General features: G+C 47.0%; 1 protein-coding gene across 2 annotated transcripts in view; it reads right to left on the bottom strand.

The window, feature by feature from the left end:
* pdia5 (protein disulfide isomerase family A member 5) overlaps nt 1–15,360 on the bottom strand; it is a 159,428-nt gene that overhangs the window by 94,474 nt on the left and 49,594 nt on the right. For both annotated transcript variants that reach the window (XM_033024867.1, XM_033024866.1), the window contains 2 exons: nt 9,996–10,056; nt 2,323–2,390 (listed from right to left, as the gene is read on the bottom strand). In XM_033024867.1, the coding sequence (XP_032880758.1) occupies nt 2,323–2,390; nt 9,996–10,056 (129 nt within the window). The remainder of the gene's footprint in view (nt 1–2,322; nt 2,391–9,995; nt 10,057–15,360) is intronic.

The following is a 15,360-nucleotide window of genomic DNA, read 5'->3' as shown; positions in this document are numbered from 1 at the left end:
CCAAAGACGTACATGTTTGTAGGCTTGCTATAAATGTAAATTGTCCCTAGTGTGCGTATGATTGTGCTAATGTGGGGGGATTGTTGGTCGGAGTGGAGCCGGTGGGCCGAAGGGCCTTTCCATGCTGTATCTCTAAACTAAACTAGCCTTGATATCTAACGCTAGTGAAGTGCGTGTTCGTTCCAGTCCTGAGAAATGATGGCTTTATTTGGTCTTGCTTAAATCCACAATTAAAACTCCCAATTGTTTGTTTTGTTACAAATCTGAACAGACAGGGCGATGCAGTAGGTCCCAGCTGGGAAAAGACCAGATTACAATCTAAAACTGAGATAACCGAGTGTTAGCAGGAAGTCGTGAATTAAACAGTGACACGAGGCAGCTGCGCGATTTGGCAGCAGGAAACTTTGTGGTTTGCGGCTGAAGTGGTTTAGTGGTCTCCCGACGGTCATGGGGAGTTTGCGCTGCTTTCCTCCCACCTTCCTTGGGGGGCTGCGCGGTGGAGTTGCTGCCTTAAGGGCCTGTCCCACTTACGTGTTTTTTTTTTCCGGCGACTTGCCGGCAACCGTCATAGTCGCAGCAGGTCGCCGAAAATCTTCAAACATGTTGAAAATCCAGCGGCGACGAGAAAAAAAGGTACGGCTCTTTGGGCGACTACTCACGACCGTGCAGGAGGCACCCCGTGACATGTCCTTTGCAGCGCAAAAGACCTGGGTTTGATCCTGGCGAGGTGCGGGGTTTGTGCGTTCCCTCTCCCCCCCCCCCCCCCGTGGCCTGCGTGGGTTTTCTCCGGCAGCTTTGGTTTCCAGGGACGTGCAGGTTTGTGGGTTGATTGGCTCGGTATAAACATAGTTGTCCCTAATGTAGGGTGGTGTTGGTGTGCGAGGGTTTTAGGTCCGTGCTGACTGGGTGGGCCGAAGGGCCTGTTTCCGCGCTGTATCTCTAAACTAAACTAAGTCTTCTGATGTTTTTTGGTAGCATCATCGTGAGAACCAGGTCCAATTCTTAATTGTTTTATCTCTGCTCGCTAATCACCAATGATCCAGCCACAGTGAAAGAATGATGGTCTCTGGTCTGCAGGGAACTTGGGGGGCAAAGAATACTGGGGCTGTTAGCTAATACAGTGTGCTTTGAACACACCTGTATGTGTACGCACGTGCAAATGGTTAGATAATATTTTAAAAGTCCAGCAGAACCCATTGTCAAAAGACAAGTGAATGATTTGAGATGCAAAGAACCGCAGATATTGGTTCACAAAAAAAAGAGGCAAATTGCTGGAGTAACTCAGCAGTTCAGGCAGCATCCTTGCAGAATATGGATAGGTGACGTTTCGGGTTGGAACCACAAGAAATGCTGCCTGATCTGCTGAGTTGCTCCAGCACCATGTGCTTTTGAATGATTTGAAACAAGGGTGTATGTAGAGACAGAACTGCGTGAATTAGCAAGTCTGTGTACTGTACCTCCACGCATCTCCTGACGAGTTTCCGCATGGTAGGCTGCTCTGGAAGTTAGATTGAATGGGATCCAAGGAGAGATAGGTAACTGGATAAGAATGGATTGATGGAAGGAAGCAGAGGGTGGTGGTGGAAGGTTGTCTTTCGGACTGGAGGGCCGTGACTAGTGGTGTTGCCTCAGGGCTCGGCGCTGGGCCCATTTATATCAATGATTTGGATGAGAACATGCAAGACATGATTAGCAAATTTGCAGATGACACTAAAGTGGGTGGTATTGTAAAAAGTGAAGATGGTTGTCAGAAATTGTAGCAGGATCTTAATCGGGCAGCTGGGCTGAGGAATGGTTGGTGGAATTTAATACAGAGAAGTGCGAGGTGTTGAAGTTTGGGAAATCTGACAAGGACAGATATCAAAGATATCATTACCGTAGATTTTATTTAATTTTAAGGCAGCACAGTGGCGCAGCAGTAGAGATGCTGCCTAATAGCGCCAGAGTGCCTGCATTACAGCACCAGAAACTCAGGGTTCAATCGTGACTCTGAACGCTGTCTGTACGGAGTTTGTACGTTGTCCCTGTGACCGTGTGGGTTTTCTCCGGGTGCTCCGGTTTCCTCCCACACTCTAAAGACGTACAGGCTTGTAGATTAATTCGCTTCAGTAAAATATTGTGAATGGTCCCTAGTGTGTGTAGGATAGTGCTGGTGTATGAGGTGATCGTTGGTCGGCGTGGACTCCGTGGGCGGACCGGCCATTTTCTGCACTGTATCTCCAAAGTCTAACTCAGGACTGAACCCTTGATGAAATGGAATGATGCACCAAGAGAACAACGACGTTGCCTTTATTAGCAGGCCAATGAAACTGCAATACTTACATGGGCACCCTTCATCTGTGTGGCAGCTTGCTCAAAGGCTGGCATCATCCGCTTGCACACCCCACACCCTGATCCCGGAGGTCAAGAGGCCAGGTCAAAGGCCACAGCAGAACAACAAACAGGGGAGAGACAGAGACAAACAGTGGGCTAAACAGTGGATCAACGACAGTTCTGACAATATAATTTAACCAGATGTAACTCCAAAGACATCACAGCACAATGAGCGCCAGTTCATCTTCTGAATCTATTCCTTCTAATATGTTTTCCCAGATCCCTCTTGATTATCTTTTTTTTTCCAGATAGGGGGGGGGCGACACGGTGGCGCAGAGGGTAGAGCTACTGCCTTACAGCGCCAGAGACCCGGGTTCTATCCTGACTACGGGTGCTTGTCTGTACGGAGGTTATACGTTCACCTCGTGACCTGCGTGGGCTTTCTCCGAGATCTTCGATTTCCTGCCACACTCGAAAGATGTACAGGTTTGTAGACTAATAGCCTTTGTGTAAATGTAAAAAAAAAAAACTGTCCCTAGTGTGTGTAGGATAGTGTAAGTGTGCGGGGATCGATGGTCGGTGTGGACCTGGTGGGCTGAAGGGCCTGTTTCCGTGCTGTATCTCTAAACTAAACTAAAAATGAAATTTATATGAACAATGCAACTTTAACCAAGGGATGATGGGGGGGAGGTAAAATAAAAAAAGCCTTTTGACTTAGTGCAGAGATGATTAAAAGAATACTTAAATCAGACACTCAAAATGTTTAGTGTAGAAAGGAACTGCAGAAGATGGTTTGCGTTGAAGATAGACAGAAAGGATGTGGAGAGGATGTTTCCACTAGTGGGAAAGTCTAGGACCAGAGGCCATAGACTCAGAATAAAAGGACGTACCTTTTGAGAAAGGAGATGAGGAGGAATTTCTTTCGTCAGTGGGTGGTGAATCTGTGGAATTCATTGTCACAGATGGCTGTGGAGGCCAAGTCAATGGGTATTTTTAAGATAGACACAAAATGCTGGAGTAACTCAGCGGGTGAGGCAGCATCTATGGAGAGAAGGAATGGGCGACGTTTCGGGTCGAGACCCTTCTTCAGACTGAATTGGATATTTTTAAGACGCAGATTGACAGATTCTTGATTAGTACGGGTGTCAGGGGTTATGGGGAGAAGGCAGGAGAATGGGGTTGAGAGAGAAAGATAGATCAGCCATGATTGAATGGCGGAGTAGACTTGATGGGCTGAATGGCCTAATTCTTCTCCTATAACTTCTGACCTGATGAACAAAGTGCTGGGGTAACTCAGTGGGACTGGCAGCATGGAGTTGCAGGGACGGAGAGTGCACTGACAGGTGTATCGGTAGCCCGAGGGCACAAAACTAACAGTAATTGGTGAGGAAATGAGAAATACATTCCAAGACGACAGGGGAAGCTTGTAGAGCCGCTGGCTCATGGCGCTAAGAACGGTGGGTTCAATCCTGAGCTCGGGCGCTGTCTGTGTGGAGTTTGCATGTGTCCCCTGTGCTTGCTCTGGGTGCTGCGGTTTCCTACCGCATCCCAAAGACGTGCAGGTTGGTGGGTTAATTGGCATCGGTAGGTTAGTGTCTGTGCTGGTGTGCGGGTGAGTGGTTGAACCTTCAGGGAAGGTTGAGAATGGAATTGATGACAATATGGGCAGAATAGGGGAAGTACAACAGGATCTGGGGGTCCTTGTTCATCAGTCTATGAAAGTTAGCATGCAGGTACAGCAGGAAGTGAAGAAAGTGAATGGCATGTTGGCCTTTATAATAAGAGGAATCGAATATAGGAGCAAAGAGGTCCTTCTGCAGTTGTACAGAGCCCTAGTGAGACCACACCTGGAGTATTGTGTGCAGTTTTGGTCCCCTAATTTGAGGAAGGACATTCGTGCTATTGAGGGAGTGCAGCGTAGGTTTACAAGGTTCATTCCCCGGATGGCGGGACTGTCATATGCTGAGAGAATGGAGCAGCTGGGCTTGTACACTCTGGAGTTTAGAAGAATGAGAGGGGATCTCATTGAAACATATAAGATTGTTAAGGGTTTGGACACGCTAGAGGCAGGAACATGTTCCCGATGTTGGGGGAGTCCAAAACCAGGGGCCACAGTTTAAGAATAAGGAGTAAGCCATTTAGAATGGAGACGAGGAAACACTTTTCCTCACAGAGAGTGGTGAGTCTGTGGAATTCTCTGCCTTAGAGGGTGGTGGAGGCCGGTTCTCCGGATGCTTTCAGGAGAGAGCTAGATATGGCTCTTAAAAATAGCGGAGTCAGGGGGTATGGGGAGAAGGCAGGAACGGGGTACTGATTGTGGATGATCAGCCATGATCACATTGAATGGCGGTACTGGCTCGAAGGCCCGAATGGCCTACTCCTGCACCTATTGTCTATTGTCTATAATAAAGTAGGATTGGACAAGTGCAGGATTCGTGTACATGTGTTGGTTGAAGGTTAGCATTGACTCGGTGGGCCAAAGTGCCAGCTTCTGTGCTGTATCCCTCAAACAAAAACAAAAAAACGATTGCAGAGGGAGTCAGAGGGAACTTAAAAAAAAACACACAATTGAAAGAATCATTGAAATCCTTCGAGATATGGAGTAGGTGGATGGACTGAGATGTCCATCAACGTGTTGCCGCAGGCACAATGGACACCATAGCCTTCCATGTTGCAGGTCACCTCACCTAGATCCCCGTTCAAAAGGCTGAAGAGTTATGATTTCCTAACCTGTAATTTTGAAAAACTCTGCTAAATTCCTCCCCTCAATTATCTTCAAACCCTTTTAAAAAAAAAATCCCAATTTAATATTTTTCACAATCTTTTATTGGTGAAATGACATATCATTTTAGTTTAGACCGTTGCCTTCCCAGGGATCTATTATTCCTTCCGAACAAGGTCTTGTATTATATTCACCGTTTTACAGTTCCTTTTGCCTTTTCATCTTGACACCGACATTTTACGCACTCTTATCTACCCATGGTTAAAAGGCGAGAAATTCTCAGTCTCTCAGTCTTTAATTATCAGCACAACTCTTTTCAGTACTCCCTTCTCAAAACATACATCGATCGATATCTACCACCCATACGCCAAAATTGCCAGTCGTCCTGCACTATAATTCTCGATGACGCATTCAATTTGCTTTGCTCTGCAGAAGCTGCAATATTTCGTGTAGATATCCTATATTTGTTTTGGTCTTTCTGTCGTTCTGTGGACTCTCTCTCAGGGTTAAGTCTTGTGCTCCGGATACGATGCGATCAGCAAAGTTGAGTATTTTTCCCCGGGAAGCAAACGTCACCGGTGGAGTTGAACTTGCAATGATTTACCACATCATGCGGAGTATAAATCCCCATCCCACCCTCACTCAGCAACAGGGCACAGTCAACCAACAGCCTGTTAGCGATGATCGAGAGCCAAGCCTGGAAATGTTAACCTCTTTAGTCGTCAGATGCTATTTATCTTTGTGCAGTTCCAACCTCCTGCTTTTATTGGAAAGCGTCTGGAGCATTTGTCCCGTTGTTCGTTTCAGTCAGTGATGTTCACTCGATCAACATGGAGTGCTGCATTAAACTAGCAGTGAGATATGAGCGACTTGCTAATCCATTACGTGTTGCAATCTGTTTAAATTTTGGGTGCAAGAGGAATACAAATTGGAGCGGCACGGTGGCGCAGTGGTAGAGTTGCTGCTCACAGCACCAGTGACCCCGGCTCGAACCTGTCTCAGGTGTTGCCTATACGGAGTTTGTACGTTCTCCCCTTGACCTGCGTGGGGTTTCTCCGTTCTCCCCGTGACCTGCGTGGATCTTCGGTTCCCTCCCACATTCCAAAGACGTACAGGTTTGTAGGTTAATTGGTTTGGTATAAATGTAAATTGTCCCTAGTGTGCGTAGGGTAGTGTAATGGGCCTGTCCCACTTTCACAACCTAATTCACGACCTCTGCCGAGTTTGCCCTCGACTCATACTCGCAGCATGGACGTCACAATACAATACAATACGGGTTTATTCGTCACATTGCACATAAAGTGCCAGTGAAATGGGGTCGTATGAGGTCGTAGGTAGGTCGTAGCAGGTCGTGATGCTAGTCATAGGTACTCGTGGCATCAAGTAGCTCGCGGCATTTTTCTAGCCTGATTAAAAATGTCCACGAGTAAAAAAGGTTGTGAATTAGGTCGTGAAAGTAGGACAGGCCCTTTAATGTGCGGGGATCGCTGGTCGGCGCGGACTCGGTGGGCCGGTTTCCGATCTGTATCTCTAAAGTAAACCAAAGGTTCCAAACCTCAGCTGTCATTTGGTGTAGACCCTCTACAGCTCTGCCCTCATCAACCTCTTTGGTCAAATCATCAAAAAAAAACTCAATCATATCGTGTGGGCTCTTTCCGTAAACAGGGAGGAGCAAGAAAGACCGCGAGGAAGCTGTACAACCCCACGTCAAAGAATTATTGTCATTTCCCAATTCCAGTACTTCAAATCTTGGCAGTACTTATACAATAAACATAAGGGCTAAGCAGGTTATTTCAGCTTTAAGAACAATAAGCACACACACACACAAAAGAACCGACAGCTGTTCCAATATGACAATAAGCCACAAAGCAACAAACACTGACTGAGCAACAGAAGGCCGAGAGGAATCTTGCTGCTACATAATCATCAGGGGTTGCAACTGAGAAAATGGTGCAAACGCTGCGAGAATAGCAAGGAGCGTCTCTCTTCATCCGACTATTCCAACAATCTCCTTTCTCACTCCTGCTCTCGGCTGGGGATTCACGTTTCGCAGGGAGGGAGGTTTCTGCACCACCACCCTTTGCCTAACGCCAGGGACGTGGCCATGTGCCCATCCTTTATTCAACGTTGGTGAATCTGTGGAATTCTTTACCACAGAAGGCTTTGGAGGCCAAGTCAGTGTATACGTTTAAGGCAGAGATTGATAGATTCTTGATTAGTACGAGTGTGAGGGGTTATGGGGAGAAGACAGGGGAATGGGGTTAGGAGGGAGAGATAGATCAGCCATGATCTATCTATTTGTACAGGATACTGAGTTGGATGATCAGCCATGATCATATTGAATGGCGGTGCAGGCTCGAAGGGCCGAATGGCCTACTCCTGCACCTATTTGCTATGTTTCTATGATTGAATGATGGAGTAGATTTGATGGGCCAAATGGCCTAATACTACACCTAGCACTTATGACACCATACTTTGACTATCATGGCCACACTCAAGTAGATTTAGTTTAGTTTACTGTCACGTGTACCGAGGTACAGTGAAAAGCTTTTGTTGCGTGCTATCCAGTCAGCAGAAAGACAATACATGATTACCATCGAGCCATTTACAGTGTACAGATACTCGATAAGGGAATAACATTTAGTGCAAGGTAAAGCCAGTCAAGTCCGATCAAGGATCGTCCGAGGGTCACCAATGAGGTAGATGGGAGTTCAGCACTGCTCTTTGGTTATGGGAGGATGATTCAGTTGCCTGATAACGGCTTGGAAGAAACTGTCCCTGAATCTGGAGGTGTGAATTTTCACACTTCTATACCTGGGGAGAAGGAGTGGCCAGGGTGCGACTTGTCCTTGATGATGCTGCTGGCCTTGCCAAGGCAACGTGAGGTGCAAATGGAGTCAATGGAAGGGAGGTTGGTTTGTGTGACGGTCTGGGCTGCGTCCACAATTTAGTTCCTCAAGCGGGTTTTCTAAGCGGCTCGGTGGCACGGCTGGTTGAGCTAAGATAGACACATGGTGTGTTCTGCCTTGAGATTCGAGTGCTTGCTTGATACAGCTGAACTCTCACATTGATAGTGTATCTAACCTTCGTCCACACCTCTCTGCAATCTTTGCTGCTCTTGTGAATTTTTAAAGATGTTTTTTGACAGTAAGTGGTTCCAGTTAATTATTTAGCAAACCCCGTGTCCTGTGGCAATGATCAATCCCTCACTTGCTCAGTAACTCAGTGGGTCAGGCAGAATCTCTGGAGAAAAGAGATGGGCGACATTTCGGGTTGGGACCCTTTTTCAGTCCCGATCCGAAACGTCACACATTGTTTTTTCTCCAGAAATTTTGCCTGACCCACTGTGTTGCTCCAGAACTCCAGTCTATCTTCGGTATAAGCCAGCATCTGTAGTTTCAACACGCCCTACAGCGGCAGAGGCCCAGGTTCGATCCTGACCTTGGTGTGCTGGCGGTGTGGAGTTTGCACGTTCTCCCTGTGACCGAGTGGTTTGTTTCCAGGGCCCTGATTTCCTCCCACATCTCAAAGATGCGGGTTTGTAGGTTAATTGGCCTCTGTAAATTGCCCTCTAGTGTGCAGGGAGCGGATGGGAAAGTGGGATAACCTGTGTGAATGGGCGACCAATAGTTGAGTACTGACTCGAAACGTCACCTATCCATGTTCTCCAGAGATGTTGGCATGGTCTTGGTGGGCCGAAAAGCCTGCTCTGTAGAGGTGTACAGTAGAGAGCATACTGACTGGTTGCCTCATGGCCTGGTTCGGCAACTTGAACGTCCAGGAGCGGAAAAGACTGCAGAAAGTTGTGACCACTGCCCAGTCCATCACCGGCTCTGACCTCCCCACCATCAAAGGGATCGATAAAAGTCGCCGCCTCATCAGAGACCCACACCAATCTGGCCACACACTCATTTCACCATTGCCATCAGGAAGAAGGTACAGGAGCCTGAAAACTGTAACGTCCAGGTTCAGGAACAGCTTCTTCCCTTCAGCCATCAGGCTATTAAACACAACAACAAATAAGCTCTGAACTACAACAGACAATTATTACTATTGCACAATATGAGTATGTTTATTGAGCATGAACTTTTTTTCTCTCGTTATGTACTATGTAAAAATATTTATCTATCTATCTATCTATCTATCTATCTATCTATCTATCTATCTATCTATCTATCTATCTATCTATCTATCTATCTATCTATCTATCTATCTATCTATCTATCTATCTATCTATCTATCTATCTATCTATCTATCTATCTATCTATCTATCTATCTATCTATCTATCTATCTACCCACCCACCCATCATAGAGTCATGCAGCACATAAACAGGCCCTTCGGCCCACTCTGTCCATGCTGACCTCAAATACCCATCTATATGAAAAACATTTACCGAACATGGCGTGTAGCCCTATCTGCCTTGAGATTCAAGTGCTTGCTCGAAGCTCTAGACATCTGAGAGTTCAGTTGTGGCTGACTTATGTCTACATTGATGACCCTCAGTCTATCCTTGTTCGGACTTTACTGGCTTTACCTTGCACTAAACGTCATCCCCTTATCATGTACACTGTAAATGGATAGATTGTAATCATGTATTGTCTTCCCGCTGACTGGATAGCAGGCAACAAAAGATTTCCACTCTCCCTCGGTACTGTAACCCCATTTACCAAACCTGGCGTGCGGCCTCTTCTGCCTTGAGAAGCAAGTGCTTGCTTGAGACTCTGTCAATGTGAGAGTTCAGCGGTGGCTAATCTGCGTCTACACCTCTCTACAATCCTTGCAGCTCTTGTGGATTTTTAAGAATGTTGTTCAAGTTCATTATTCAGCAGACCCGGTGGCGTCTGTGGCCACAGATCAATCCCTCGCTTGCCCAGTTGTGGGGCCCGTACATAGAGTGCACGCATTCAATACAACCGACAGGTTTAGGACATGGATGGATACACATAAGGTAACTTACATGGAGCATAGAACATCATGAGCATTGGCCGCTCTTCCTTCTTTGTTAATTTCCTGAATTCCTGAGGAAAAGGAAACCCAAAATAAAGAGAGAGTCAAGACTTGTTACAAAAACAGATAATAACCTGAATACTTCAGCAAAGTGCTGAGAGTCCATGTTCATAATCGACAGACGCGATAGTGGCGTTTAAGAAGCTTTTAGCCAGGCACATGGATATGCAGGGAACGGAAGGATCATCGTGATTATAAAATCATAAGTGATAGGAGCAGAATTAGGCCATTCGGCCCACCAAGCCTACTCCGCCCTACTCCATCACAGTTCAGAGATACAGCGTGGAAACTGTCTCCTTCGGCCCACCGAGTCCGCACCGACCAGCGATCCCCGCACATTAACACGATCCTACCCACACTGGGGACAATTTATACTTACACCAAGCCAAGTAACCTACAAAGCTGTACGTCTGTGGAGTGTGGGAACAAACCGAAGATCTCGGACAAAATCCACGTGGTCATGGGGACGATGTACAAACTCCGCACAGACAGCACCCGCTGTCAGGATCGAACCCAGGTGTCTGATGCTGCAAGCGCTGTGAGGCAGCAACTCTACCGCTGCCCCACCGTGACTGCCCAGCACGGCAGGATTAGTGTAAGTGGTGATTGACAGACTCAATGGGCCGAAGGGGCCTGTTTCATTGCTGTATCTCTGTGACTGAGGATGCAAAAGATCCCTTGGTACCACAATATCTGAACAACAGCAGGAGGGTGCTGGCATTGCTGATCTACTCCCCTTGAATACCATTGAAATAGATTGCATCGTCATTTCTTACAGCGCTGCTTATGGGACCATGCTATGTGCAATTTGGCTGCCGCATTTGGCTGCAGTAAATTGTGATTACACTTCACAAAGTAATTCAATCGCCTTTGCTCCTCTTTAGTGTGTCCTGGGGTGGTTGAAGGCATTCTATGAAAAAAAGCAAGCAAGCAAATTCCCTGTTTATTTGGGGACAAAATAAACACTGCTCTTCAAAAAGCTTTCCACATTTATTACACCCTGCAACCAGAAAGGTTTATACGAGATGTTTTTTTTCCCCTGAATGATTCAACGGATGCCTTGTGTTTCAAATGAGCAATTGACTTCACTGTCGCGATATACTGCCTGTGTTTCGCCCCAGCTCTCTCCATTAGCGTGGATAAGGCGTTCCCACTTTACAAGCAGCCTGTACGTTGGGACAAACGTTTGGCTCTATGGGCTCCCTGACGGAGATGTCTCTCCCGGCAGGGAGATTAGTACTGAGTCATTAGTGATTACTGAGTGATTAGTCATCAATCAGAAGAGTTTCGGCCCGAAACGTTGCCCATTTCCTTCGCTCCACAGATGCTGCTGCACCCGCTGAGTTTCTCCAGCATTTATGTCTACCAGGGAGATTAGTGCAGGTATCAGAGGTTATGGGATGAAGGCAGGAGAATGGAGTTTGGAGGGAGACATAGGTCAGCCATGATTAAATGGCATAGTAGACTTGATGGGCCGAATTGTCAAATTATACTTCTATCCCTTATGACCCCCTGATGGAGATGTCTCCAGTGACCCCTGATGGAGACAGCTCCATGGTCCCCTGACGGAGATGGCTCTGTGGCCCCCCTGATGGAGATGGCTCTACTGGCCCCCTGATGGAGATGGCTCTGTGGGCCCCCTGAAGGTAATGGCTCCGTGGGCCCCCAGATGGAGATGGCTCTACTGGCCCCCTGATGGAGATGGCTCTCCCGGCCCCCTGATGGAGATGGCTCTGTGGGCCCCCTGAAGGTAATGGCTCCGTGGGCCCCCAGATGGAGATGGCTCTCCAGGCCACCTGATGGAGATGGCGCTACTGGCCACCTGATGGAGATGGCTTTGCAGCTTTGCCTGCTGCTGTGAGGCTAAATTAGGTGACTGTTCTTGGCACAAAGTGCAATTTTGCCACATCAAACCCAGGAACACTAGCTTCTCGTTAACATGTCAATGTCCATTTTGCAAATCCTATCTGGACACCCCACCCATCTGGACCAGCAGCGGTGTCCTCTGTACAACCAGCAATTGCATTTAAAAGTGTCGAAAGGAACAGCAGATGCTGGTTTACACCAAAGATAGACACAAAATGCTGGAATAACTCAGCAGGACAGGCAGCATCTCTGGCGAGAAGGAATGGGGGATGTTTCGGGTCAAGACTGAAGAAGGGTCTCAAACCATAACGTCACCAATTCCTCCTATCCAGAAGTGTTGCCTGTGCTGCTGAGTTGCTCCAGCATTTTGTGTCTGTCTTCAATTGCTTTGCAAACCTTGACTGCAGTAAAAACCTAGGGTGTCATTCTTAGCTAGAGACAGGCTCGGACGAACGTTATTAATAAGAATGGCAAAACTGAATTTATAAATGCATCTCCCGATTACTTATTCCTATGGGACAAGGTAACACCGCAGGCATCCTATGGGAACTCTGTTCTGGGCTGCATGTCTGACTTGTGGGCATGTTAGGGATACGAACAATTGGTTTGGGAACAGCTGCATCCAGGACTGTAAGAATTTGCAGCGAATTGTGGACGCAGCCCAGACCATCACACAAACCAGCCTCCCTTCTATTGACTCCATTTATACCTCACGCTGCCTCGGCAAGGCCAGCAGCATTATCAAGGACGAGTCGCACCTTGGCCACTCCCTCTTCCATCAGGTAAAAGGCATAGAAGTGTGAAAACTCACACCACCACAATCTGGGACAGTTTCTTCCCTGCTGTTATCAGGCAACTGAACCATCCTACCACAACCAGAGAGCAGTGCTGAACTACTATCTACCTCTTTGGTGACCCTCGGACTATCCTTGATCGGACTTTTCTGGCTTTACCTTGCACTATGTATTATTCCCTTAACATGTATCTATACACTGAAAATTGTAATCATGTATTGTCTTTCTGCTGACTGGTTAGCACACACCAAAAAGCTTTTCGCTGTACATTGGTACACGTGACAATAAACTAAACTGAACTGAATTCTCAGGAACAGAACCCTTCCATAACCTGAGAAAGAGATGTGTCCGACATTAGTATGGTACTTTGCACACTAAACATATGATGGTTTCTATAATTTGCTATAAATGGAAACACAGTAGCTCCACTTGTTTCGGTTTGACGCGGAGGTTATTCCCTCCGCAACTCCCTGGTTCACTCATCCCTTCCCACCCAAACCACTCCTTCCCCAGGGACTTCACCCTGCAAGCGCAGGAGATGCAACACCTGTCCTTATACCTTTCTCCCTCGATTCCATCCAGGGACCCCGACAGTCCTTTCAGGTGAAGGCAGAGGTTTACTTGCACCTCCTCCAACCTCATCTACTGAATCCAGTGTTCTCGGTGCGGGCTCCTATATATCGGTGAGACCAAGCGTAGACTTGGTGATCGTATTTCTGAACACTTGCGCTCGGTCCGTCTTGGCCTCCGTGATCTCTCCCGGTTGCCAAACATCATTAGTGGCCGCCTTGTCTTAGTCATGGAGTCATAGAATGATACAAGCTCTTCGGCCCAACATGTCCCAGCTACACTAGTCCCACCTGCCTGCGCTTGGTCCATATCCCTCCAAGCCTGTCCTATCCATGTACCTGTCTAACTGTTTCTTAAACGTTGGGATTTAAATGCCTCAGCTACCTCATCTGGCAGCTTGTTCTATACACCCACCTCCCTTTAGTTAGTTAGTTCAGTTTATTGTCACGTGCACTGAGGTACAGTGAAAAGCTTTTGTTGTGTGCTAGCCAGTCAGCAGAAAGACAATATAAGATTACTACACAGTGGACAGTGGATGCGAAAGTAGGACAACATAGAACTAGTGGGAAGGTAAGACACAAAACGCCGGTGTAACTCAGCGGGACAGGCAGCATCTCTGGAGAGAAGGAATGGTTGACGTTTCGGGTCGAGACCCTTCTTTAGACTCTTGGACTTGTGGGGGAAAAAGTGTGATCGATGGTTGGTGTGTATTTGGTGGGTAGAAGAGGTTGTTTCCATGCTGTATCTTGTAACTAAACCTTAGCAGGAGCCACTCCTGGCCAAGTGAGGTTAACATTTCATCTCTTTGTTTTTTTGTTGGCGGCTGTGGTTTTCGTGAGGGCTTTACAACTAACTGCAGTTTCTCTTTTTTTTAGAGGGTGCACAACACAGCACGCGGGCGGTGAAATGAATGATTAGAAATTGGATACGTGCCAATTCCTGCCTGATTACACTACTGTGAAGCACCTTGAAGCATTTTACTGCATTAAAAGCACTAAATGTATGCAAGTTGTTACATCCACGGAAAGAGTCGATGACGGGCAGAATAAATGCACATTTCATTAGAATTATTTCTCCTCAGTTGAAGTGATGCCACCCCTCAAAATGAAAAGGTAAGGAGTTTTCTCTCAAATAATGAAGCCTTTGTCCTTTCAATTAGCAGGGCCAGTTTTGATTGCATCTTGTGAAAGTGGTGAGGAGCCAACTCTTTGAACTCTTTTGTCCCTCGGGTATTAGGTAGGAAATTTCATGATTTACACCTTGCAATGATTCACGAGAGTGATATATTTTATTTAGCTTAGAGATAAAGCATGGAGACAGGGCCTTTGGCCGACCGAGTCCACACCGATCACCAGTTCACACAAATTCTATGTTACCCCACTTTCTCGACCACTCACTGCACACAAGCGTATAGGTACATGGATAGGACAGATTTAGAGGGATATGGGCCACATGCAGGCAAGTGGGATATAGATGGGACATGTTGGTCGGTGTGGGCAAGTTGAGCCAGAGGGCCTATTTCCACGCTGTATGAGTCTATGACTATGACAAGAGGAGGTTTGCAGAGGCCAATTAACGTGCAAAGTCACACATCTTTGGGACGTGGGAGGGATCCAATATACCTGGAGGATCCAATATACCTGGAGGATCCAATATACCTGGAGGATCCAATATACCTGGAGGATCCAATATACCTGGAGGGATCCAATATACCTGGAGGATCCAATATACCTGGAGGATACCAGTCGCAGTGAGCACACGAGGTATTTTATTCTTTGTCTTACTTGACGGCCGAGATCAAAGGTTTGGAAGGCACAGATTAGAAACATAGAAAATAGGTGCAGGAGTAGGCCATTCGGCCCTTCGAGCCTGCACCGCCATTCGATATGATCATGGCTGATCATTAGCCTCAGGGAATGGTGGGTAGCACGGTTGCGCAGCGGTAGATGGTGCTGCCTTACAGCGCCAGAGACTTGGGTTCGATCCTGACTACGGGTGCTGTCTGTACGGAGTTTGTACGTTCTCCCCATGAACTGCGTGCGTTTTCTCCGAGATCTTCGGTTTCCTCCCACACTCCAAAGGTGC

The sequence above is a fragment of the Amblyraja radiata genome, chromosome 7 (assembly GCF_010909765.2).
Source record: "Amblyraja radiata isolate CabotCenter1 chromosome 7, sAmbRad1.1.pri, whole genome shotgun sequence".
NCBI classification, from domain to species: domain Eukaryota; kingdom Metazoa; phylum Chordata; class Chondrichthyes; order Rajiformes; family Rajidae; genus Amblyraja; species Amblyraja radiata.
The sequence above is the reverse complement of the archived record's forward strand: the minus strand, read 5'-3'. Positions and strand labels throughout refer to the sequence as shown.